This window comes from Parasteatoda tepidariorum, chromosome 3 (genome assembly GCF_982258835.1).
Source record: "Parasteatoda tepidariorum strain Cologne lab strain chromosome 3, Ptep-v5.0, whole genome shotgun sequence".
Taxonomy (NCBI): Eukaryota; Metazoa; Arthropoda; class Arachnida; order Araneae; family Theridiidae; genus Parasteatoda; species Parasteatoda tepidariorum.
The window spans coordinates 40,207,038-40,234,300 of record NC_141757.1 but is presented as its reverse complement, the minus strand read 5'-3'; the positions used below and the strand labels follow the sequence as shown (position 1 = coordinate 40,234,300).

The following is a 27,263-nucleotide window of genomic DNA, read 5'->3' as shown; positions in this document are numbered from 1 at the left end:
CGCTACACAACAATTTGGGTCTGGGTTCTCCACGTTAAACACTGGTTGTTAAATCAAATTGCATTTCCCCTGATCGTGACCTATTGGTTTGGAATCCACTCTGTCTCCGGCAATTTTCGGATAAAGTATTGGCCCAGTTTTCTTTAATTTTTTTTTTACTACTGTCGTTGGACAGCCGACCGAATTTTTGGTTTTACGATTACTAATGTTCAACTCCATAGCCTTATAATTTTGAACCCAATCCAGAAGACAAGGGAACTCCTGGATCAAGTATTGGGAGAAATTTGCCTTCGCGGAGGACTTTTTGGTGGAACTAACCCGCATTTGAGTAAAATGGAAAGGAAGACGACGAGTACCTCCCACGGTTAGCTTGGCGGTAAGGGGACTCAAACCCACGATCCGTTTACCACTGAGGATATTTGACATCAGCACTGTAGTCGGTGCAAGACGGATATGGAAATCATATCGACCAGACATTGCCGGGATCGAACCCCGATTCACCTCATTGGAAGGCGAACGCTCTATCGCCCGAGCCATCGCGGCTGAAAGAGCGGGGTGAATTTCTGTTATCACTTACTACCCCTATATGTTCTATCTAAATTGTGGTAGTGTAAATGCATACATGCGTCAATATCGTCTTCGAATTCTCATTAGAGATGGGTGCAAGGATAGAGTTTTTTTTGTCAAAAACTGGTTTTTAACATCACGTGTCAAAAATCTATTGTAATGTGTCAGAAACTGTCGAAATCTGATAAAAAACTGCAAAAAACCGGGCATGTTTGAGTATCATAAGTTAGCCTCGATCAAGAGCACCATACCAGAAGATACTGAAAAAGTTTTAATTCTTATTTCTATGAGATGAAATTCAAAAAACGTTTTTCTTCTTCTTGAAAACATAAGTCACGTGTAGGGCATCAGCTATTCATAAATAAAAAAGAACGGGAACTATTTTATCTTTGTTTATTGTGTCTGTATATGACTTTAAGTTCTTTGCATAATTTCGTATTATGGATCATTCCCAATATGTTGAGGATTTACTTTTTTTAATCCGTATGAATAATAGGAATTCAGATAGTTTAATTTATTTTCCACTCAAAATCTATTCATTCAATTACTGTAGAGAAACTAATTATTGCTGAGAGTTGTAACACATTCGAATCCCACCATATTTTATCAGCGGTACATTTTTTTCATTTTATTTCCGTGATAGTTTTTCTGCACATGATATTTTGAGTTCAAGATATTTATTTATAGCTATTTACTTGTTGCTTCTATTTTCTTTTGAATACAATTCATGTGAATTTTCATTTACACGATGTGTTAAAAAACTAAAGCTTTCTTAAAATAGTCAGCTGTTAGCGTATGAGTCTCCACAATTACGAAAGTGTCTGTAGCAATGTGGTCATCCTTGTGCACCGGCCACCTTCACTTTTAGGCAAGATGGTGTCCAGCGATCTGAAGCGGGATAGGCTTCTAGCTGCCACAAGGAATGCTTCAAAATTCATGCTCAATCACTGTGAGATCGTGACTTTTATAATAAACTGGCTTCAAATTGCCACTAAGAATACTTTACAGTTTCATAATTCAACCACTATGCTATCGCTACTTACATAATAAATAGACTTCAGACTGCCACTCAGAATACTTCTAAGTTTCATGACTCAACCATTATGCTATCGCTACTTACATAATAAATAGACTTCAAGCTGCCACTAAGAATACTTCACAGTTTCATGACTCAACCATTATGCTATCGTTACTTACATAATAAATAGACTTCAAACTGCCACTAAGAATACTTCACAGTTTCATAACTCAGCCACTATGCTATCGCTACTTACATAATAAATAAACTTCAAACTGCCACTAAAAATACTTCAAAGTTTCATAACTCAACCACTATGCTATCGCTACTTACATAATAAATAGGCTTTGAACTGCCACTAAGAATACTTCACAGTTTCATGACTCAACCACTGTACTATCGCGTCATATATTTTGCACTCGGGATTTCATGTCCATTCATTTTTTCCACATGTAGTTCTGTTAGCAAGATATTTTGCTACATGATTGTCACAAGACTTTCATCTAAAACTGTTTCATTGTAGCTTTTGCTTTCCATGGATCATAAACCAGAATACGCAACTCACATAATCAAACATTCTCTTTATGGAAACATAATTTTTATTTCTAAACAACAACTCTAAAAAAATCAAAATTTTTTTGAAACAAACACAAATAAAATGTGTGTGTTCGAAGATATTTTAAAAATGACAGACCTGCAATGCAGCCATTTATTGCCATGACTACTCCTCCAGATGTTATATTTCACCTCTGAAGGAAAGAAAAGCGCAATCTAATACCGGATTCCCTGTTGCAACAAATTAGTTTAGTCTGAAATCCAAATATATCTTCATTAGTGCGGTCACGTCGTTTGCTCGAAATAAAACATTCCAAACAGACACACCGCGACAACCAGTTTCAGATGTCGAGGTGGTTATAATTTAAACACTTACGATGACGTTGGGCATAAAGTTTCAACTTTCGTGGACAGCAAAGAAAAATGAAGTTATTAATAGTGGAATGAAGTAATGAAAGAAGATCTTGGTTTAAAGGATTACACTGAAAATGATTTCGTATTGGTACCTTTTAATGATAAAGGTAGTTTCGGTTGGCATGGCATATTAAAATGAGGGAATACAGACCTTTAAAGTTTTAGTTTTAGCTGGAGAAACACAATGTTACTTTTAAATATGTTACACTTACACGAGGTAAAATGTCAATATTATCTTATAAGACTAATTTCATATAAACATTATGCGATTAACTATATCCCCTTATAAAATATAGAGTGTTGAAAAAAGAGCAATATATATATATATATATATATATATATATATATATATATATATATATATATATATATATATATATATATATATATATATATATATATATATATATATATATATATATATATATATATATATATATATATATATATATATATATATATATATATATATATATAAGCTCAAAATGAAGAATAAAACAAAGAAAAATTACAGACATATGAAAAAAAGGGGGGTGGGAAATTGTTTTTCTTAACTTTCTTAGTGTTTTCTTATATTTATTTATTACATATATATATATATATATATATATATATATATATATATATATCACCACGCTCTTTGACGATTCAAGGGGCATCTCGCGAACATCGAAAATTTTGATACCCTTATTATGTTAAATTCAATTAATTAATCCTGAGGTTACGGTTTGACAGGGTTACGGTCTGGACAACCTAGAGAATAGTTCGAAAACTTTACTCAGATGCAACGCAATGCGATGCACACAACATAGAAAGTAAATTAGGCAATGACAAACGTGTGATCAAAATTTTGATTGATTTTAACATTTACTTTTTAGATCTGCGCCTGATTACGGTCTTGACATCGTAACTGTAACCTCACCGAATGACAGTTTGTGATAAATTCGATTTGCAAATAAAAATATTTATCTATAATAATGATACAAGTTTGTTCTACTTTAAATAAGCTTTTGGAATATCACAAACATAAAACTCGCAGAAATGGATTGTAAACCCTTTTTTTCCAATTTTCGATGGTTACGGTTAGACATGCCAAAATTTGCGACAAACTTTAAGTGTTTGCAAGCGTCAATATTCACGAAAAATATCATTCAAGAAAATATGATAGTACAGCTGAGCTACTAAATTATGTTTTCAGTGATTTTAAGTTTTTTTTAAACTGAATACATATTGAAAAAAAAAAGTATGTTAAGCACTCTAAGCGACACTCATGAAAAGTTGCCAAATGTAGGATTGAAGTAAAAAATGAAAGCTAAAAGCAAGTTACTCGTGATCAAAACTGTACGTATCTTAAAGTTAGTAATGCATAGTTATTCCTGTAATTTTATTAGAATTAATTTTCGCTTATTATGTTATATATTTATAAGAAAAGTTTGAAGACATATATTTGAATGATTCCTGAGATTCACCCATACATAACTGTCGTTGAACAGCAGACCCATTTTTTGGGTTTACAACTACAAATATTTAACTCCGTAGCCTTCTAATTTTGAACCCAATCCAGAAGACAAAGGAACTCCCAGAGCAAATATTGGGAGAAATTCTGCCTTCCTGGAGGACTGTTTTTGATGGAACTAACCCGCATTTGCATTGCATGTAGAGGAAGACCACGAGAACCTCCCATAATTAGCCTGACGGGACTCTAACCTATGATCCACCTACCACTGAGGATACTTCACGTTAGCACTGGATTCGTATCGATCAGCCATAACAGGGATTCGAATCAGTTCACCTCATTGGAAGGCGAACGCTCTATCCCCTGAGCCATCGCAGCTCTAGGTGCATCTTTAGAATAAACAGACAGGGCATATGGATATTTGAGAGGCCTATTGACGGAACCATCTTAGCATCTACTAGATCAAAAAAGAAACGGCAAGACCGTCGTATCATTTTGGCGTTTTTACACTACTTGTCCTTTGCTTTCCGACGTCAGATTGTGTTGTGAAAGTTTCTTGTTTGAGACAAGGTCAATCTACCCTTTATATATAAAAAGTAATTGTCATAAATCATTTTCAAAATGCTCTTGTAAGCACTTGCATACAAAAGTAATTAAATTTCAAAATAATCGCCAACCAATCAATTAACTTCTCCTTATATTTTATCTGCATATAAGCTACATATTTTCCAAACACTTTAAATGCACATTTGAATATTTTTGTTTCCAAGTGTCAAGCATTGGCGCACACTAAAATAACGAATCAGATTATTACTTCTTCTGTTTCATCTGAATATAAATATTATATTTTCAAATAACTCTAAATCTTACAGTTTAAAAAGAGACAATTTTAAGATATGTATAACTGTTTTCTGTCAAGTCGGTTCAATTCAAACCATCAAGAATCAGAACTTTAAATAAAAAACAATTCAATGGTAAATAGTAAAAATTTTCTTCAGAAATTTTCAATTCCTAAAATCTACGGTCTCAGAAGAAATGTCAAAACACTCTTATGTTTCTGTCAAAAAACATGTATTGAAAACAAAATCTTTCAGTTTCTTCAAACCAAAATAAAACATTTGTTATATAAACTTTTTTAAAAGTAAAAATGAACAAAGGAGATAATTTAGAAAATACGCATGAATGTTATTTCTCTCAACGTAATAAAAATGCAGTTGCCACGTATTGTAGTCAGACCGTTTTATCACGTGATCAATAAATTTAATTAAATAGTCTGACACAGTTTTGCTTTGTTGTCGGTGCATTTTTATTGACCGGAAAATCACATGGTATAATGTAATTTTTCCTATTATGTTTTTGATCTTCGTTCTTTTTAAATTTAGAGTTTAAAACTAAAAGAATAGTTTAGTATAACGCAATTACATGCTAATTATCTTATTACTCTACACTTTAGAATAAACTTATTTAAATCTGTGTCATAACTTATCAATCGTTTTATAATTATTATTGGTACAAATTACTATAATATTCTATTACAAATTACAATTAAAGATATTCTTTGAATAATTAAGAGGTTAGCGATCAGTTTTATGCACTATGTGGTGTATGCACAAATTGTCTATAATATATCAAGGTAAAATATTGGTAAGCGAAAATAATAAATTACAGATGTGAGATCACCAACTTTGTTATAACTATAAACTTTAGTTTTAAATGTTATTTTAAAAAATGGTTATTATGCAAAATTATTTATCCACTAATATATCTTAACCTAATTATAAGGGAAATGTTTTTATTATCGCCGTTGAACAGCCGACCCAATTTTAGTCTTACAACTACCAATGTTCAACTTTGTAACCCCGTAATTTTATGCCCAATCCAGAAGACAAGAGAATTCCTGAATCAAGTATTGAAAGAAATTTGTCCTCGTAGAGGACTTTTGATGAAACTAACCCGCAGTGTCACATGGAGAAGAAATTCCCGAAAACCTTCCACAGTTAGCAAAATTTCCGTAGGACTGTAACCCATGATCCGTCTACTACTGGGGATATTTTACGTAATTACTGTGGTCGGTACGAGTCGTGTGCGGAATTCGAATCTGCCAGTGATTGCTGGGATTCGAACCCGGTTCATCTCATCGAAAGGCACGCGCTCAATCCCTTGAGCCACCGAGACTTAAGGGATATGTTTGGACGTGGGAATCGTAAGCGAACACAATTCTTTTTAAGACATATATGAGTTAATAATTTAAACTTTCGTTAAAGGAACTTCTATGCCTACACTGTAAATATTTCTGGATAAATTTATGGTAGAAAGTACGGCCACAAGAAATTTTTCGGAACAAAAAATCTGAAACGTCATAATTCTTACAGTAAGATTTACCGTGAGAGATATAGTGATTACCGTGAAAGCTATGCTACAAAAAATTTACGATGAAATAGATTTAATAGTAAAATGAATTTTATAGATGCTGCACTCGGGGGGCCATTACTTATTACCTTAATTTTATACGGAATTTCTTATTTTGAAGGAGCAACAATTATTACGAAGTTATCATCGGGCTTGCTGAAGGGCAGTGAATAGGGCTTTAACCCACTAGAAGAGAATAAAAACTCTTCTGAATACGAAATCATTAATCCTAATTGTTGAAAATACCTATATTGTTAGAGCCGTGGTGGCTCAGAAGATAGAGCGCTTTCCTCAAAATGAGGTGACCCAGGTTCGAATCCCAGGCGTAGCAGGTTGATACTGCTCCCTGCTCGCACCGACCACAGAACTGACATAAAATATCCGCAGTGGTAGACGGATCATGCGTTAGAATCTCCTTGCCTTCGGACGAACAGTGGTGGGTCACATTTTCCCGAACCATACCACCTAGTGAGCAGTTAATATTTTGTTTTTAACGAGGAAAGCATTGATTTTCACTGAATTATTATTTCCAAATAAAATTGCTAGATAACCACAAATTATATACTTTTTAAATTATATATTTTCAAACAACTGCAAATATACAGTTGAAGATTAAGCACCGCTTCAAACGGAAAAGGTATTTTACTTTCTCCATGTTGACACACAGAGAATTAAATTTCGGAATTTTTTTAATTATTAAATAAATAATCAATATTTTTGTTTCATTTTAATCATTGAAATGTTCTTATAAAAATTCACTTAATTGTCAAATTATCAACTTTGAATTTGAAAATATTTTTAAAATTTAAAAAAAAAACATACAATTTTAAAATCTTATGTTAGCGAACTAAGTTCAATGTAGCACGTATTAACGAATAATTTGAAAAAAAAATATGCAAAAATATTAATTCCAGACTTATTATTCTCTCTAAGCTAACAGGGTAGAAGTGAAATTCCTTCTCTGTCTAAAGCTGAATATCTTAAAGTATTATAAAGTTTTCTGCCAAGTTTATGCGATTCAAATTATCAATAAAATTAAATCAAGAAAAGAAATATCAAATTTTCAGATCAAAATAATAGTACAAAAGTTCAGTTAGGAAATTATTTTATCATCAATGGTAAGCTTCAAAATTTTCTTTTTAAAATATACTTTCTCCAAATTTTTATTTTATTTTTTAAAATCCTTGTTATGAAAGTAACAAAAATAATGTCAAAACAAACTTCTGTTTCTGTCATCCAGCACACACGGAAAAAAAAAACATCCTTTTCTGCAAGACAAAATAAAATGCTTTTTATCTTTCTGAAAAATAACAAAGGACAAAAAGACAGCTTAAAATACGTATGAATGTTATTTAGGGAATAAAAATGCATTTTTATTCAAAATCAATAACCCTACTTCAGAAAAATGCTATTGTTAAGTAAAAAATGAATGTCTGCCCACATTTTCACGAGCATTACCACCTAGTGAGCCGGAAATATTTTGGGTTTCAAAGAGTCAAGCATTGGCGTGCTCTAAATAATTATTTCCAAATGAAAATCCTACTGAGTTTCGCGTTATTTAAATACGACTTGTATTATTATTCTTCGCCAACCAATGGAATGGAGACAGCACGACATGAAGGTTTATCAGAGCTTCAAGCCAAGCTATAAGTTTTTTTACGTGACATATATCATTAATAAAAAACCAATTAAAATAATAATTTTTAATATCTCTTTCTTATATGCAAATTTATTTACTATTAGTGATTAATATTGCGCATATTAACATCAACTCTGATTTTTTTTTAAAAATAATTCAAATTATTATTTCTACAGTACGTGTTTCAATTTAAGCTTATCTAAAGAAAATTAAGACAGCTAAATATTTATTTTTTAAATATTCAATTACGGTAAAAATTATAAACTAGTCTATATATATATTTCTCTTACACGGCACCAAAAAAAAGCCTCATTACAACTCCCCGAATGGCAACGTTAGAAAATCGGCCAATGATTGCTGCTAAAAATGTCACATGGCAAATGTCACATGAGGTGGCTCAACATATAGCGCTTTTAAAAACGGAAACAATAACCAGAGTGAGCATTATCAGGTTGTTCAATTCAGATTCATGCCCTAAAAACATGATAATGTTTATTTTAAACTCAATTAGAAATTAATTAGGCTGGCCTTCTCCATGACTATAAATAAGTCACAAGGTCAGACTTTTGAGAAAATCAGTTTAGTATTGACTAAACAAGTTTTTAGTCATGGACAACTTTATGTTGGCCTGTCAAGAGTTAAGTCATTGGACAGCCTTTCAGTAATTGCTCCAAGATGCCAAATCTATAATTGTGTTTTCAAAGAAACTCTAAACGCTTAGTGTTAATTTCTTAGAGCTTTGCAGAAAAAAATGTTTTTTGGAAAAAATTTAATTGAAACTTCTATTGGCAGTAGGCAAGGGGAACTGCCAAAATCAAAACTCCCCGATTAGAAATGCAGCATGGCGACCTCCACGTGGTATTTCTCGGGTAATGCTAACAGCCATGCATTTTCATTTATTGTATGTAAAACATCCTTATTTTGTTCTAAAATGTTATGTACTTTATCACAAATGTTAATTAATATAGAAATTGATTTCAATAATGCTGATCACCAAAAAATATTTCATTTGGCGATAAAAAAAATTTTTTTGTGTTCTTGAAAATGAAAGACTTTTTGAGGGTTATTATCTCACAAGGAAAAGTTAGGGTTTAAAGTTCATATTTTTAAATAATAAAATTTTTTTCTAAAACTTTCAGAATTTCTAGCATTAACTAATTTATTATACACATTTAGTTGAATTTAGGCGAGTAACTGCAATATTTGGTAATTTATTTTGCTAATATGTTTCTCATTTAGCTAATGTTTTGATTTTTTCACCATGTACAATCTAAATAGCTAATATACTTTTTTAAAAGCCAATAAGAACATTGATAGAATTCTTCTACATAAGTACAATACTATGCCTTTGATGATAAAATACTATGTCCTTGATGATAATACACTATGTCTTTGTGCTAGAACATTGTGTTCATTGGCGAGCGAGAGCAGCGAGCCATGGTTCACGGCGTGAACCACATAGGATTGCGTAGCATTTCTCGGGGGTTGGCGAGTGTTAGCGAGCAGGTGGCGGAGCCTCCTAGTTAAGTATATTTCCAAGAAATATTTTATTACTATTTTGCATTTATTACCAAGAAATATATTGGTAATAAATGGAAAAATTTACATAAGAGAAATTGAGAACAACCAGATTTATCGCATTGACATTATCCGTGGTTTTTTAGAATGATTTCCAATCTTTAATAAATAGTCGCAAAAAATGAAGCAAAACGGTATTCTTGATAATATTAAAAACTCATTTGCTTCAAAAATTATAATAAAATAATTTATGAAATAAGGGAAATTTTAATATCAAGTAAATCCACAATTTTACTTCTGCCATGCTACAATGAAAGATTTTTATGATGTAAATTCTTACTACAGTTGAACAGTAATAATTTAAGTTCAAATACTGTAAAATTAATTGAGAAATTTTCCTTCCTTTTCAAGAGAAATTTCGGTAACTAATGTTAAAATTTGAAAATGAACAATGAAAAATTTATGATGTAAATTCTTACTACAGTTGAACAGTAATAATTTAAGTTCAAATACTGTAAAATTAATTGAGAAATTTTCCTTCCTTTTCAAGAGAAATTTCGGTAACTAATGTTAACATTTGAAAATGAACAATGAAAAATTTTTATGATGTAAATTCTTACTACAGTTGAACAGTAATAATTTAAGTTCAAATACTGTAAAATTAATTGAGAAATTTTCCTCCTTTTTCAAGAGAAATTTCGGTAACTAATGTTAAAATTTGAAAATGAACAATGAAAAATGTTTATGATGTAAATTCTTACTACAGTTGAACAGTAATAGTTTAAGTTCAAATACTGTAAAAATATCTGAGAAATTTTTCTTCCTTTTCAAGAGAAATTTTGGTAACTAATGTTAAAATTTAGAAACGAGAAGTTAGATACAATAGATATATTCATCGAGAGAACAGATATATTTATCGTGTTAACGTAATTGGGGAATTTTTCGATTAACTCAGACTTATTTCTGCTATGCTACATTCGAAGTTCTTATGAAGAAAATTCTGACTACAGTTGAACATCACTAATTTAAGTTCAAATACGATAAAATTAATTAACTAATTGAATAATTTTCATTCCTTTTCAAGACAAATTTTTTTTAATTAATGATGAAACTTAAAAGCGAGAAAATTACAAACGTCATATCCGTCATGAAGTGCATCAGTTTCATTTATCAATTTCGGAGTCACTTATAAACCCAAATGCAACAACCAGTACGTCAAACTGGGGTATTATTTTCTGGAAAATAGAAATATGCTATAAAAAATAGGGGGTTTTCCTTAATACTTTAAAGGGTTGAAATTGCGAAATCGAGTTTGGTATCATAAATTTTTTTTTTGCTAGCAACTGCTTTAATTAAAATTACTCTAAAGAAAATAAATGAAGTTATGAAAAACTGTCAATGTTATGGAATGCCGGGTGTCCCAAAAATTAAATAAAAATTTAAAAAGTCATTTAAAGGAAAAATAAAGAAAGGAGATCAAAAAGTACGGATTGATGCGTTCTCCTTAGGAAACTACAGAATTTATTCTTATTGGGTTTTAAAATTGCTTACTAAGTTCATCAAAAACTGACGCTAGTGACAATGATAACTTGACGTAGTCTGAAGATAAAACAAACACCAGTCTAGGCGTTTTCTTTTAACTAGAATCGACTGAAATGAAATATAAAACATCCACTTACAAATATTTTTACAGTTGACAAACTTTATAAAATATTGTGAAACTTGATAGGAACAAATGTTTCCTAAGCAGAATGCAGAGAGTCGTACATTTTTGCAAATCGTCTGCATTTATTGAGATGCCCGGTAATTATCCTCAGACAAAAAAGTACATTTTATGTGACTTAAAATTACATGAACGACACACATAGATTTCGCTGATTGCATGACTAAAACTAGAAGTTTTCGATTTTATTTATTTATTTATTTTTTTGTTCGTTTTCCTCTTTTTGATATTTTTGTCATTCATAGTTTTTAGAATTCAGCCTCAAGTACCCTTGTAAAAATAATATTATAGTTTCGCAAAAGCTCATAGCTTTTTCATAATGACGCACCTCTGAAAAAAAAATTACCATTTTTAGATTTCGATATTATTGAACATACTTCAAAACTACTTTTAGTAGCAAAGTGACGGCTTCAAAAGCACTCAAGCGTTATCACACTTTCCTCGCTACTTTATGTCACTTTTTGAGATGAAGATAAAACTCACATTTTTACACTTCTACAACTTTCATTTTTAATAACTGAGAAAAATATTTATGCATAAAAGTCGTATTTTGTTTCAAAAAATAAAGAGTTGATTTTCGAAAGATCCGTAATGGAAAATGCAAATTGCTTTGCACTGCCTTTTGAGTTTTAGAGATTTTTATTTTCATTTTGGGTGCAATATTTGTAATGTTAATTATAAAGTAAATAAATGCAAAAAATGGTTTATTCACGTTTTAACTATTATTATCATTCATTGTAATGAATGACCAATTGAAATTTATGAAAAGTTTTGAACAAAACAAGGAAGTAAAATTGAAAAATAAGTAAATAAGTTCAATCTAAAAAATGAATAAATAAATAAAATCCTTAGAATTCCCAAGACACATAATTCAACGAAAATTGTTTTATTTATGATAACAATTTAACCTTCATAAATACTTTTAATTTGCTTTATACATCTATTTTCTATATTCGACTAAATTTCTGTACATATTACTTTTTTTTTATAAAAAAAAAGGTCATTTTAGGGCAATATGAATTATTTTTTACATGCTTATTTTAAGTTTTTTTTTAGTGTTGGATGCAATATTTCTAAAATATATTGCTTAGTAATGCAATAAATGGTTGAGAAAGAAATCTTTTTTAACAAATACGCAAAAGTTCGATAAAAATTTTTTACAAAAAAATAATGAACTTATGATAAAATCTTCTCTTATCCTCATCTTTTGGAGCACGACTTCTATTAAACATATTTTTCATATTTTTTTCATTGTATTAATTTAGGTCAAAATAAGTGAAAAATATTATATTTAGTATTCTTATAATTTATTGTTAAGAAATACAGCATGAAACATAGGTGTCTTTTCTCTGAGTTAAAGATAAATTGTTCCAAGCACGACTCCCTTCCTAACAATAATTAAGGAAAAAAAAGATTTAAGAGATACAGATATTCATCATTGAAAATTTTTTTTTAATTTGAAAAATCAATTATTGATAAATATTTGAATATGAATGAAAAAATTCCTCCTAATTCTTTTGTATTTTTTATCATTTAATACAAATTTAATTCTGATAATCTAGCAATTTTTTCTAGTAACTATTGAACTGTTTATTTAAAATTAAAAATACCGAAATATACTTTTGCTTGTAATTAGAGCACCAGGAAAAATATATATATAAAAGGGACATTGGTGTCCTATCTGCATCAAGGGGTTATTAATATTTTCTGGTATCATAATATTCAAGTAGAATAAACAGAGACAAGATAAATCTATGTCAACGTTAGGTATAGTGTGCAAGCGAAGATAAATTTGTCTAAAAAGTTCTCGAGATATAACGAAATACGCAAAAAATAAAATTTTTGGACACCAATTTTTGGAGTTCTCTCCATACCAAACTATTGGGACCATATCTACCATATTGCTGCTACCCCCTATATTTTTTGGGGGGGGGGGGGTTCGAAATCCGAATTTATCGAGAAAAAGGTATGTCTATTCAGAAAAAGTACGTTCTTGCGCCAGATTTCGTAATTTAAAATATCGTCTGCACTAATTTTATTTTATATTTTATAACAGTCGTTGAACAGCCGACCCAATTTTATGGGTTTACGACTAATAATGTTCAACTCCGTAGCCTTGAAGTTTTGAAATCAATCCAGAAGACAAGGGAACTCCTGGATTGAGCATTGGGAGAAATTTGCGTTCTTGGAGGACTTTTCGAAGGAGCTAATCCGCTCTTGCGTTACGTAAAGAGGAAAATAGCGAGAACCTCCCACGGTTAGCCTGACGGTAAGGGGACTCTAACCCATGATCCGCCTACCACTGAGGATATTTGACGTCAGCACTGTGGACGCTCTATCCCCTGAACCATCGCGGCTCCGTCTGCACTAATTAGCATATTTGAGGTCACGCTTTTGAACCATTAAGAAGGAGTTCGCGATCGTGAAGTCATTCAGAGTGGTCCATTTTTTTATGGCGCACTATACATATTTTAAATGCAATTATTAAAATTTAGATATAATATATTAATCTAAATTTTATTAAATACATATATTTTTAATATATAATTTAAATATATATATTAAAAATACAGGCATTTAAAATATATATAATTTAAAACTATTTTATATTGTTCATAATTCAAGTTTAGCGAACACTCTGTATAATTAACCTATCATTTTTCCTCTTACAGTTTAGGTTTTATTTTTTAAAACCACACCCGAGGAACATATAATCCTTATAACAAAAATGGTGTATGGATAAGTGGATCTTATTCATTTCACCCACAACCGATAAAGAGTCCTACATATTCAAATTTCATACAGTTTAGAGATAAAAAGTTATTTTCACTATGTAAAACAAATTACGTACATTTATCTCATTCTAAAAAATAATTTATAGTAAATATTCATCTGCATTTGTTAGAAAATCTAAAATTTCGGTTAAATGGAATAGATTTAATCTAATATAATAATTAAAGAACTACTTTGTTAAAAATATTGTACATTCCTGTTTCAAACAAAACAAAAATAAAATTTATAAAATGCAACAAAAATAAAGTTTTAAAAATATTGCAAATAGTTTTTCAATCAAAAGGTCTCTAACGGATCTAAACAAACATCTATATATACAGTTTAAGAAACTTTATTTAAAAACAAGTTTTTATAATTTGTAGAAGAGTCATGGTTTTATAGATTAATAAGTTATTATAGTCATATATACCAGATTTTACTTATATATTGAATTTATTTTTTAAAGCTGAATAGGTTATTTTAGTTTTATAATTTATCAACCATTAATAATTTGTAATCAGAGAATAGATTATGAAATGATCGGGTTATAAACTGTAAAGACAATTAATATGTTGAGATCTTAGCAAGTATGCGATTAGTTTTTCCATAGTTTAATTTCAATTATAAAATTTCAAGTTCGTACTGAGAAATATGAAAATGTGAAGTTGAAGTTTTTATGAGAAATGCGTTTACGCAAGGATGTAACTATAATTTGACTGATTGAGCTGCAGCCCTCCAAGTTAGTAATTTGGTGGTTTCTAGTAAAATTGAAATTTATATACCTGTTATGAATCTATTTGTGCAGCGAAAAAATACTATAATAAATATTTTATTTTCTTAAAGTTTAAATTGATTTATTTTTAAACAATTATTTTAATATTACAGAAATGAAATTATCAGCATCTGGGATGAATTTGATAAAAAAAATTTAAAAAATAAAAAAATTTAACATTGTTTAAATTTGTATAAATGAATTTTATGAATTATTATAAGATATTATGTAATTTAAAATCAAAGAGATATAAATTATGGTTATTTTAAATGTAAAAACCTTTGCAAAAATTTTTTTTTTGCAAAAAACTTGTATTTGTAATTAGAAATTAACTGTGTTTTATTAATATGTTTTCACTTTAAAATCTTTTACGAAAATTTGCAACAAAACTTTAAAATTAGATGTAAACATCTTTATAACTAGCTTTTATATTTAAAAGCATACACATAAAATTTCATTCTTACAAAAATTTAATATATAAAATAAAATTCGTGAAAATCTTAAGCTAAAAAAAGATTTGATATGGTGTAATAACAGTAGAATTTGTTTTCTTAAAACATCTGAATTAAAAAAACCGATACTCACCTCATTTTAAATTTTCATGAAAGTTTAAAAACACATTAAGAAAAAAAAACAAAAAAAAAAAAAAAAAAAAGAAAAAAAAACAAGGAATAACTAGCGATTTGGATCATACAGTTATATTTAATGAATATTATTTTTGATTAAATTATAAGTTTTAAAAAAAACGATGTTACAAAATACGATGAAACAAATTAATAAATTAGCTCTTGTATTATTATTTATATTAGATATTTGTAACACTCGTACTCTCATTTGAGGTGAGACGGTTTAAAATGGAATTATTTATTATAAAATATCATGAAAGAAAACACACTTATTCATAATACGTATATTTTTGAAGAATAATATAGTCGCTTTAAAGCGGTTTGTCACATTAAATGATTAAAAATGAAGCCTTAATTTACCCCTCCTTCTTAGCATCTCGCTGTTCTCTGGAAGAAAAACGAAGTAACACCCGGGTAGGGACTACAACACTAAAATAATGAGTTAGTGATTTCAGCTAAGTTAGTATTTACTTTCGCACTTTCCAGATGGCAGCACTGCATCATAATAAAGTTAAAAAATCATAGTTCGATTGTTAAAATTTTGATATTCTAATATATATACTTGTTCTAACATGGTGATTTTCCTAAAGTTTGTCTTTATTTAGTTATTTCTTAATGTCGCAAAATTAGTTGTTTTACGAAAGAAACTAATCTTTATTCATTTTGGGAGGATAATGAAGATTTCATTAAAGAAATGTAAGAATTTTGTTAGGGAGACTGAAAAATTCAGTTGAGAAAAATGCTGCCAATTTGCCTGGATTACCATCATATAAAAGTTAGGATAAAATTTAATAGGATCTTACTATCAATGCTAGGTCAGTAGAGATACCCTCCTGCTCAAGAGCGTCTGATTTGCATTTCTATTTAATCGAGAAAAATATTTATGCAATTTTTAAAAAAAAAATTATGAATATCTGTAGAAACTATTATGAACAATGAAGAAAATATTTATTTTTTAATCAAAAAAATTGTCATAACTACGAGTCCCCACCCATACTCCCTGAGCTCTCCAAAGGATATTGTATCTTAAAAAGCCAAGGACAGTTACAATAGAAAAAGTTAAAAAATAAAATGCACCAAAACGATTAAGTTTCTTCTTTTTTTTTTAAAAAAAAAGATTGAATATGATGGAAAAATAATTTGAAATAAATTTATCGAGTAGTTTTCAGAATATAGCAATGTTAAATCATGATCTTCTATAACGACTGTAACGAATCAAGCTTTACTAAAGCGACAGATTTTTATAATTAAATAAATAATTTAAAAAAAAAACATTTATTTGTAGCATAAATATTATAAACATTTATTTGTAGCATAAATATTATAAACATTTATTTGTAGCATAAATATTATAAACATTTATTTGTAGTATAAATATTATAAATATTATAAACATTATAATAAACATTTATTTGTAGCATTTATTTAAAGATAAAATTATGAAAGGAAAAATAATGAAAAAAAAAATAGTGCGTGGAGGCCCTCCGCGCGGAAGACGTTAAACTTCGCAACCTGCGACGTTAATTGTAGAAGAATCAGCAGTCGTTGAAGGATCACTAGTTCTATTCAACGACTCTTTTTCCTGCTCCGCTCGCTTCCGTGCTCTGTAATCACGGTAATATTATGCATTTTTCCCTCGTGGACATCTTAAACCAGTGCTTGTGGTTGCCTCATCGTCTCGCCATGGAAAATGTATTTGTATTAATAATGTATGTGAATGCGTCATAATGTAATTTCAAAAGAGAAAACCTAACAATCAATTGATATTCACAATAGACGTACCTTGACATAACCTTAAATCCGTCGCATTGTCCGTGGGATTGTTTTCACTCATTTCTTACAATTATTATCCACTAAATTTGAAAATAAAAAAATACTACCCTATTAAATTATATCTGTATCAAAACAAACTGAAACAAAATATTTATAGAAAAGCAATTCGCGATCGCAACGCTCGAGTACGCCGTCTAGCGGGAGCCTGTAAATATCGGACATTAATTTATCACGTTTTCATTTAGTTCCATCGAAATCATTGACTGAATCAGACGCCATTTTTTAGCAGCAAATAAGAAACAAAATTTCCCTAAGGAAAAGGCCGAAGAACTTGAAAAAAATCTCCAGAATATTAGAAATCTTTCAGGAACAGAACACGCCAAACATTTGAAGAAAAATTCCGCAATAATTTTTAATTTCTATTATCAACAAACTTGCAACTGATGACTTCCGATTTCGGATACTGTTACAGATGTGTGTATTAAGGTAAAATGCATTTCTTCTGTCTTCAATTCATTACGAATTAAAGTGAAGTCAACATTGCTTTCGTCATTCCAGTGAATAAATATGAATTCAGAACATACAAAATTGTAATAGTTATAACATATTCTTCTTCGTTATAGAATAGTATATATTTCTGTATCCATATAATTCGGAAAACAACAATAAAAAATTATCCAAGTTACTTGAAATAGTGCCATTTGTGCTGATTCTTAATTAATTTTAATCGCTTTCTTGGTAAGTATTTTTTAGTTTTGAAAGAATAAGTTCAACTAGAATTCAGCTATTCTGTTTTTAGCTACATATTCAATTTCATATCTATTATAAAATTTTGCTGTGTAGTATGTTATCTAAAAGTAATGAAGGGATAAACTATGTATCTATTATTTGAGAATAAAGTTTTCAAACAAGGAACATTTTGGAATTCTCCGGGAATTATAAATCAGGTAAGTGCAATGATTTTTACAATAAAAAATTTGACTGTAAATATTTTTTTTTCATTTGATGATGGTTCTCTACAGAATGGTTTTTTACGTCTGATTAAGAACTATAAGAATAATAAAAAAAGAAACAATATGAAAGTTTTTATTTCAATGTAAAGATTTCTTGAAATCGTTTTTTTATCCTAAAAATTCTTTATTTTCCGTTTTTTAGTTCATAATTTTTTGATAAAAATTGTTCTCAAAATACTTTTTTTGAAAAATTAAATGGTATAACATTATGTGTTTATGTATACTTCTTGTATATTCCAATGTTTGAAGTAATATGATTCAGAAAAGTATGGAATAAAAATTCGGTACTTACTTATTAACGCCACCGCCGCTACAGATTTGGCGGTTTTTAAGTGCCGCTAATCTACACTTAAAATTTTTGCGACAATTCATAAAATAAAACACTTTATTTAAAATCAAAATAGTCAATCGGATTTCGGTGGAAAATGAGCCGATATAGAGTTTAGCAAAGATTCAAAACAATCATATCGCCATATGAACTCTGATAAATAAGATTCCAAATGAAATAACATTTCCAAAACGTACGTTTACCAAGATAAAGTTTTATGTTGTGGGAATTGGTACATTTTCGTTTTTTCGGTAAAATATTTCCCTCCTAAAAAAAATACAATTGTATCTTGTTTTGTTTTTGGCAAATCCCAAAGACGAATTTTTGTAGCACTAAAAATGGCGACAAAAAAGAATTGTTCATTTGTTTTTGTTTCGTCAGCATTCTTTATTTTACGTTTCTTAGTTTCTAAATAATGATTTTTATTGAAACTTGAAATTTTTTGATAAAAATTGTTGTCAGAAAACTTTGTTTACAAAATTAAATTTCATAAAATTATGAGGCTTATGTATACTTTTTGTTCATTTTAATTTTTGAAGTAATATGATTCTTAAAACTATAGAATGTAAAGTTTAAATGGGCCTTTCATGTTATATCATTAAATTTAGTAAAACTATTTCTCGGGCATTAGGTTTTAACTCTTATAAGAATATGCATATTTTTTTCTGTTAATGTACAAATATTTTTCCGATGTGTTTTGGATATTCCTTCTCTAATAAAAAGAGATACCATTTTGTTTTCGTTTGCATAAGAAAGAATATCAAGCATTTTTCTTTTTTAAATTTAATTAGTCACAATAAAGAAGGAACGTTGCAATGCTACATGCTACATTAACGACGTCTCTAGAGTAACTGAATGACGGTTCATGTAGAAATCGCAGGTATGCGTCTCATACAGCAACGCCCCCTATAGTTCGTTGCGATTGCGAATATTTTTATGACTTTTATTCTTTTTATGCTAGTGAGAACCAAAACAATATGGAAATGAATGAGGGAAAACTGGATCCTACCACGTGATTTCCCGGCCAATAAAAATGTAACGTTAAACGTTTAAAGCAACCTTGTTGGAAGTCGCATAAGAAGTATAACTTCAAAAATATAATTAAATATTTTATGTATAATAAGTCTCCGTTTTTGTGTGGTGAATAATTTCCCACTTATTTGGCGATTTATTTCCTACCCCGCTTTTAACGAGAGTCATTAATGTTTCAGCTGTAGTATCAAATTTAGGGAAGTGCGGTTTGGCGCATTTTTATGCATCCTTAGTACATGTTTTATAGTTCTTTTTATTTATCATACAGTACAGATTTTTTATTAATCTAGTATATCTCTATTTAATATTTTTTTTCGTAATTTAAAATATTGTTAGTTTAGTGTATTCATAGAATATAATTTAGGGAAGAAAAAAAAACATTCGACACCTTACCAAATTTATCTTATTAAGAGGACGCTATACCGCAGAAGAAACTTTTCATGGCAAATTCTTTTTCACCTCCAAAAGTAACTTAAAATTTACAGTTAGAAAAAGTGAGTTCAGTGTCAAACCTAGAGTAAGCCGTGAAGTTCCAAATACTGTAAAAAAATTTCACAATAATAATCTTCTTTGATGAATTAGTTTGCATTTTGATAGTTTTAAATTTTTTTTTCAGCATTTGAAATTTCATGGCTTATTTTAGGTTTGCCTGAAGTCACTTTTTCTATCTTTAAATTTCTAATTAAATATGGAGGAAAAATAGAATTTTAGATGGAAAGTTTTTATCACGGTATGGGGCGTCCTCTTGAGATGTGTTGTTATGTTGTTCTTACTTATGCCACTTCCAATCATCAAGCCTGCTTTAAATCAAGGGAATTTTTAGGGTAGAGGGTGCGTTTCTTGTTTATTCAGTGGCTCCATCTATGGGCAAGAATACGACTTTAACCACACACACGTCACAGCACGTTTTATCGGATGGACCCAATCACACTCCATGTATTCATCCTCAAATCGCAATTTTAACCTAAACTATTGAACAATTTACGATTCAATAACCCCACAAGTATTGATTTTTTATGATAACTTGGAGGACTGTGTGACCCTGACATATTTAACTTGCACCAGTCACCATTTAATACACTGTTATTCTTCGGCCGGCAGGATTCGAACTTCCGTTTTCACGAACACGAGTCCAATGTACTACCAAACAGGCTATGCCGACTTGTCTTAAGATGTTTGTAATGTGATAAAATAAAGATGTCTTAATAAATATGAAAATTCGAGTAGGATGAAACTTTGATATCCTATTTTTTCTGCTAATTGATCAAAAGGTTTCTTCAAGAAAGCACAAACAATCACATTCATCATCTGCATGTGACTATATAACTATGTAATGTCATCCAGTAATACTATAGTTATATAACATCATTAAATGAAATTTTAAATACAAAATTTAAAAAATTAATGACAGTTGAAAAACTATCTGGCGTATTGGATAAAATTATTACTACACCATGATATAATTTAACTTCATTGTGTAATAACTAACGTTAATAAACATCATTCAGTAGAACATCATTGACTAAAAACTATAGAACGTCATGGTATAAATTTTAAAAAGAGATTGATAATTAAAAAGCGCCATTGTATAAAACTATAAAAATACTTTACTATAAAACTATTTATGGTCATAAAATGAAACTGTTATTGTTGTTTCCAATGCCACTTAAAAATATCAGCAAGCCTGCTTGGTGAAACCAAGCCAATTTAAGGCAAATGGTGAGTTTCTTATTTTTCAGGGGCATTGAATTTTGGCCAAGAATGGCCACCTATGGCCAAGAATGAGACTTTAGCCATACACGCCTCACAACCTCCGTTTATAGGGCGGACATACATTCATTCACAGATTGTAATTTTGATCTGAATCAGAGAACGATCAATCTCCAATTCAGAACCCCCCCCCCCAGGTATCATTTGTTGTGGCGAAATGGAGGACGCCGTGACCCGACAGATTTAATGTGCACTAGTCACCATATTTACTACACAGGGAGTCTTCGGCCGGTTGGGATCGAATTCAAAACCTCTTGGAGATGAGCCCAACACCCTACCAACCAGGCTATCCCGGTCATCAAATAAAACTAAAAAAAATGTATCACTATAGAAAACTACATAACGTCGTGGAACAAACTTATAAAACTGAATAATAACTTTATATATAGTCATTCTTACTTCTGTTGCTCTTGCTAAATGGCGCTCCAGATGCAACCTTTCCTTGGATGATTGTCGAATAATATTTTGTAGCTCAGTCACATTACGATAAAGATTGCCCTGCAAGAAATTTCATTAAAGATTTTTTCTTTTTAAACATATAAAAATGTTTAGCATTAAATCTTTTCAGCATTTAAAAAAGTAGAAAGATATAATAATTGCAGCAAAAAATAAGTCATTTCTTGCAAATTAAGGAATTGAAATAAGGTGTATTTACCTATGTTAAGTATAACGTTTTACTTAATGTGTGCTTATAACTGAAAATAACAAAATTGCCAAAAGGTAATAATTTTGAAAAGAACAAGTATGACGTTTTTGCTTTATTTATCTACTAACATTCAAATGTTTTGGATTAATGAGTGTTAAAACTGACACTAGAAATAGCTCGTGTATTTCAATTGTTTTAAACATTTTATTTCTTCTCAGCCAGGAATGGTATTCTATACTTAAAATTCAATTTTGGAAATTTCAAGTGATTTAAGAGAGACTTTGTTCTGTCCGTTAAGTACTTAATATTACTTTAGACATACTTTGGACATATCGTTTTTCTCATATAAACTTAAAATTATGATTGCACATTGCTTAAATTCATAAAAAATATCTTTAATTTCAATTCTATTCTGTTTTTCTTCTTAATTTTTTAGCATTAATTTAAATGAATTTAAGTGTTTTTCAATCATGTCTCCAGGATTGAAAAAAACCTACAGAAATTTATTTCATTTAAGAAACATTGCTTAATACAGCTATATTTAAATTAATTAGAAACATTTTCTCTATAGAAAACTTCAAATTTCTTAATTTTTGACAAAAAAAAAATCCCATTTTAGATGGTTAATATAATAAATAAGTAAATTAATTATTCATAAAATATTTTTGCTGTTCTGCCTAATTTACAGGTTTTTGAATTTAAATAAGTCACGTTTATACTTCCTACAGATTTGCATGTAATATACGAAGACATAAAATATTTACATTATATTATCTATTTTACTGCGTGATCGTTCCATGTATTTTTGTAGGAGCTGTCGTAGTTTTTTGTATGCCGGTAACATACCATTTATGTTCGTGTACAATTAAACCGGTATTTTTGTTCATCTAAATTATCTTAATTTTTAACTAGTTTTATTTTTTTCAATAATTATTGTTTTAACCCTTTGAAGCCGATGAGACACCGGTGTATCATTTACATATTTTTTTTTCTGACGGTCTGATTACAAGTAGAAATATATTTCGATATTTTTTAATTATAAAAAAAACACTAATATTTACTAAAAAAATATGTTAGATTATCTGAATTACATTTGCCCTAAAGTATAAAATTCAAAAAAGGTAGCTTAATTTCTTTTCCATTCATATTCAAAAATTGATTTTCTAAGTTGAAAAAAATTTCAAGGATTAATATCTGTTTCTGTTAGATCTAAATAACTGAAAATAAGAGTAAATTTGGAAAATAAAAAAAATATTGTTTGGAAGTGAGCCCGATTTAAAAGTTTCATGCTGTATTTCATAACTATAAATTATTAAAATGCTAAATAGAATATTTTTCACTTATTTCAATCTAAAGTAATAGAAAATAAGGAAAAATATGTTTAATAAAATTTTGAGACAGAGGGTTAAATTGTCGTATCGTATTATACATCGGTTATATCGTATTTTATTGAGTTGGTGACTAACTTGCATTGCCCGCCAATCTGTCTGCCAAATCAACGATAAATTACGATACTAAATTTTTTTTTCAAACCTTTTTGTATACAATTAATAGAAAACATAAATTTAACTTAAAGTAAAATAATTTAAATGAATAAAAATACCAGTTCAAATATGCATGAAGAGTTAGTCTGAAATAGAAAAGCGCCTTAACCGATGTACGACTGTAGTTCCGGTCGTAGTTTGCATTGCAGTTCTCAATGCTTATGATGCTCCTTACTTATTCTGAAAGTTCGTATACTGAACTAAATCACGCTCTATATGTTTATTTCAGAGTTAGTATTAATTTTTTATTTTATTTCTAGCGACAGGGAAAGAAAGCTACGATATAAAGAAGGAATAGAGTTGTACGGTGTCAAAACAAATAATGTAAGGTGTGAAAAATTGAAATACCAATGATTTTTCCTTCGAGTATTTTGTCTTCTCCTTCAGTTTATTGTTCTTCTGAATTTGTGTTTTATGTGTTTGCACTTTTTCATTTTTTGTAACTGTTATTTGCTTTTGTTTCTGAGGTTTTAGGATTGGCACTTTGAGTTTATCTCGAGCATACTGAGTGGAAACCTGGAAGAAAATGGTATAAATCAATCATTGTCCAATGCTATTCTTTTCCAAAAAATAATTTTATATATAACAAAAACAGTCTGGAGAATCTTGAATACATAGAACTAACAAAAAAAATTTTGTGGTTTGGAATGTTCTCAAGGGCTTAAAATATTACCGAGAATAAATAATATCAGTATCGGAGAAAGTAAATATTAATTAAAGTTAAAGTTATATGGCATTGAATACGAAATACGAAATTATCTGAAATATAATATATACAGAGTGTCCCAAAACTTAGACAAACAGTTTTGGTAGACATTACAGTTTTTTAAGCTAAAATTTGCGAGTTTTTAAGGATTCATAAAGAATACAGTATAGATTTTTTACGTATAAATGAGCCTTTACCCCTGACTTTCAGGCATTGTCAAGCAACCCAGAAAATAATAATTCCCTTGTTTTGAACTGTAGAGAACTCCTGAAGAGGAGTGAGAGAAGTGTTTCATTTCAATGGGTCCCATCCCATTGTGGTCTTCGAGGAAACGAAATGGCTGACTTTTTGGCCAAAAAAGGAACTTATATTCTTCAGAGATCGTGTCGAGATCTGTCCTTCCATTCCGCTAAACTTGAAATAAAAAGAATCTTCAAACAATTTGGCATCTCACGCTGCTGCAGATAAGTACTGGAATGTGCTCTGTGGAACTCACAGTGTTCCGGATTCACCCCGTGCTACTGCTGCAGCCATGTTTAGACTTTTGACCGGACATGATTGTCTACTTACTGATTCATTTCGCCTCAAGCTGACTGCTTCATCAGATTGTCTTTGTGTAACTCTGGACAAGCTATGACTGCTGCGCATTTGGACACGTGCTCTGCACTAAAAGACTTTGACTGCATTGTTAAGAAGTACTGGAGAGCTGGAAGCCTAATGACCTAATAGTCAATGGCTGGCATTTGCTTATTAAAAATGTATAAATGCGCCTATAGGTTAAAAGAAATGTTTGCTGTTAAAAACGAAGTTTCCAATGACCATTTCGCATATATGTCGATGAATTTCATTGATAAGGCACACGCATAACACAAGCGTAGGTGATAGACTTTCAAAAACTTACAAAGTAAAAAGTTCAATTGTACTAAATTGTATGATCGGAATGGATAATCTGCCATCAAAACTGGACCAGTAAACGGCCTGACGATTATCAAACTATTTTTCAACAATTAAAATGCGTTGTTTCTTCGTATAGTTTGCAGTATAATGTTTAATAATAACCCTGAAGTTTCAACTGTCCCTCTGCCTTTTTTGGCAGCAAAATGACGAAAGTACCATAAATAGAAAATAGTATAAATGACGCAAAATTAAAATTTGCTAAAATATCGGAAGCTCTTTATAAATAAACATTTTAGTAAAAAATATTCAAATATTTTTTTACAACAACATTTCCTTTTAGCATAGTATCATTTGTTCCTGATGTTCTAGATTTTAAAACAATATTCTTACGTGAGTAATTTGAAACCTAATCTCTGTTGTAGCATGGCTCTTGAAAAAGCAGTCGGAACGCAATCATTGTTACATCAAGAAATCTGTGATTCTGTAAGTTTCCAGACATCATAGGAAAAGTTCGTGCATTTTCTGGTTAGAGCGTCAAAAAATGTGCGAAATTTAAATTCTCACCAAATTAGACGTATGTAGAATTTATTGCAACGTTTTGCAAATACTGAAAAAGTTATGCAGAACGAAAGTCGGGGACTTCAAGCATCTGAAGTTTTATCTTTTGGACCAATTCAATTTTGACGTGTTTGACCAGCAGGCTCCTTCTGATTCAGCTATGAAGTGGCTTTAAACAGCAGACGGCAGAGTTTTAGAGAGAAGGGATTGGTAAGATTTTAAAACGATAATGATGAGTGCTTGAATACACTTGCTGACCACTTAAAAAAATAGAGGAAAACAGGACCTTTTAAATGTAAATAAAAAATTATTGAATCTATTCGTTTTTTTTTCTTCATATGCAGAGAAACGAAGGTTAATTTCCTTTGTCAAATTTTTTAATGCCTGTAATTTAAATACTGTAAATATAAGCATTAGATAATAATTTATTACGTTGTAACAATTCAACTATGAATAACAGTTCACGCACTCTTGCATCTATATTCATTGCAATTTAAATTGGCGTCTCAAGGTCACATTTTCTACCTTCGCCGCTTGGTAACGATGTGACAGGCAGCAACGCTATTTTGTTTATTCACATGTCAATTAAGGAGTATCTATAATTTTTTACTGTATGTTATTATAATACTATTATAATAACGTACAGACGTTGGAAAAAAATGCAAGATTTGTGGATACCCTGGTAACGGAGAGAAGAAACGCCGGGTAATCGCGTAACCTTGAAAAGCCGATTCTATTTTCAAACACTATAATTCTCTAATAATAGTTAAATTTTGTAGTCGATAAACATTACACAATTAACCGAATGAATAACTTTAAAAAATTATAAATAATTATTAAAAGGCAAAACGGTATACATAACACACTTAGAAGATAGCTGTGATAGCGTAGCTAAAGCGTAGATTCAGTATTATGTTCAAGTAAAGAATAAAGTCTCAAGTTTAAAAAAAAATATTTGCAATTAGAATCAAATAAAAAAAAATATGTTATTTATCTTTCCAACAGAAATTAGATAATTTAGCAATACACTGAATCTTAGTTCCGTTTCAAAAACGCAACCTCTATAAAGGTTTACAATTAAGTACTTGCAGCTCAAGAAGAGAAAAGTGATTACGCCTGACTATGTGATTTAAATCTGATTTAATTGGATACTTGTAAGTGACGTCATGCTTGTGTGTCTAACCTGATTGGCTTCTGAATATACAAATGGTATGATTTACCTATGATAACGACACTTGTAGGTATCCTATTCAAGTTCGAGAATGACATAATAAACCATAAATCTTGAATAAACTTAAAATTCTGTTAGGCAAGCATGGCCAAACAAGTGGGCCGGGGACCCAAACGGACGGGGATTCGTCGACTAGTTTATTACATTAAAGCAAATTAATATGATATATAAAAAAAACTGATTTTAGTTAGTCCAAAAATCTGTTTAACTTAAACCAGATAAGTTTTAGATAATTTAATCATTCTCTATAAAAATATAACTTTACAAAATCTAACACTGGTAAAGTAACAGTAGTT

The 27,263-nt window shown here is 29.8% G+C and overlaps 1 protein-coding gene across 5 annotated transcripts in view; it reads right to left on the bottom strand.

The window, feature by feature from the left end:
• Positions 1–27,263, bottom strand: part of LOC107442660 (RIMS-binding protein 2) — a 193,179-nt gene that overhangs the window by 123,632 nt on the left and 42,284 nt on the right. For all 5 annotated transcript variants that reach the window (XM_087159135.1, XM_087159138.1, XM_087159136.1 and 2 more), the window contains exons 3-4: positions 23,924–24,091; positions 21,785–21,883 (exon numbers count right to left, since the gene is read on the bottom strand). In XM_087159135.1, coding sequence (XP_087015261.1) covers positions 21,785–21,883; positions 23,924–24,091 — 267 coding nt within the window. The remainder of the gene's footprint in view (positions 1–21,784; positions 21,884–23,923; positions 24,092–27,263) is intronic.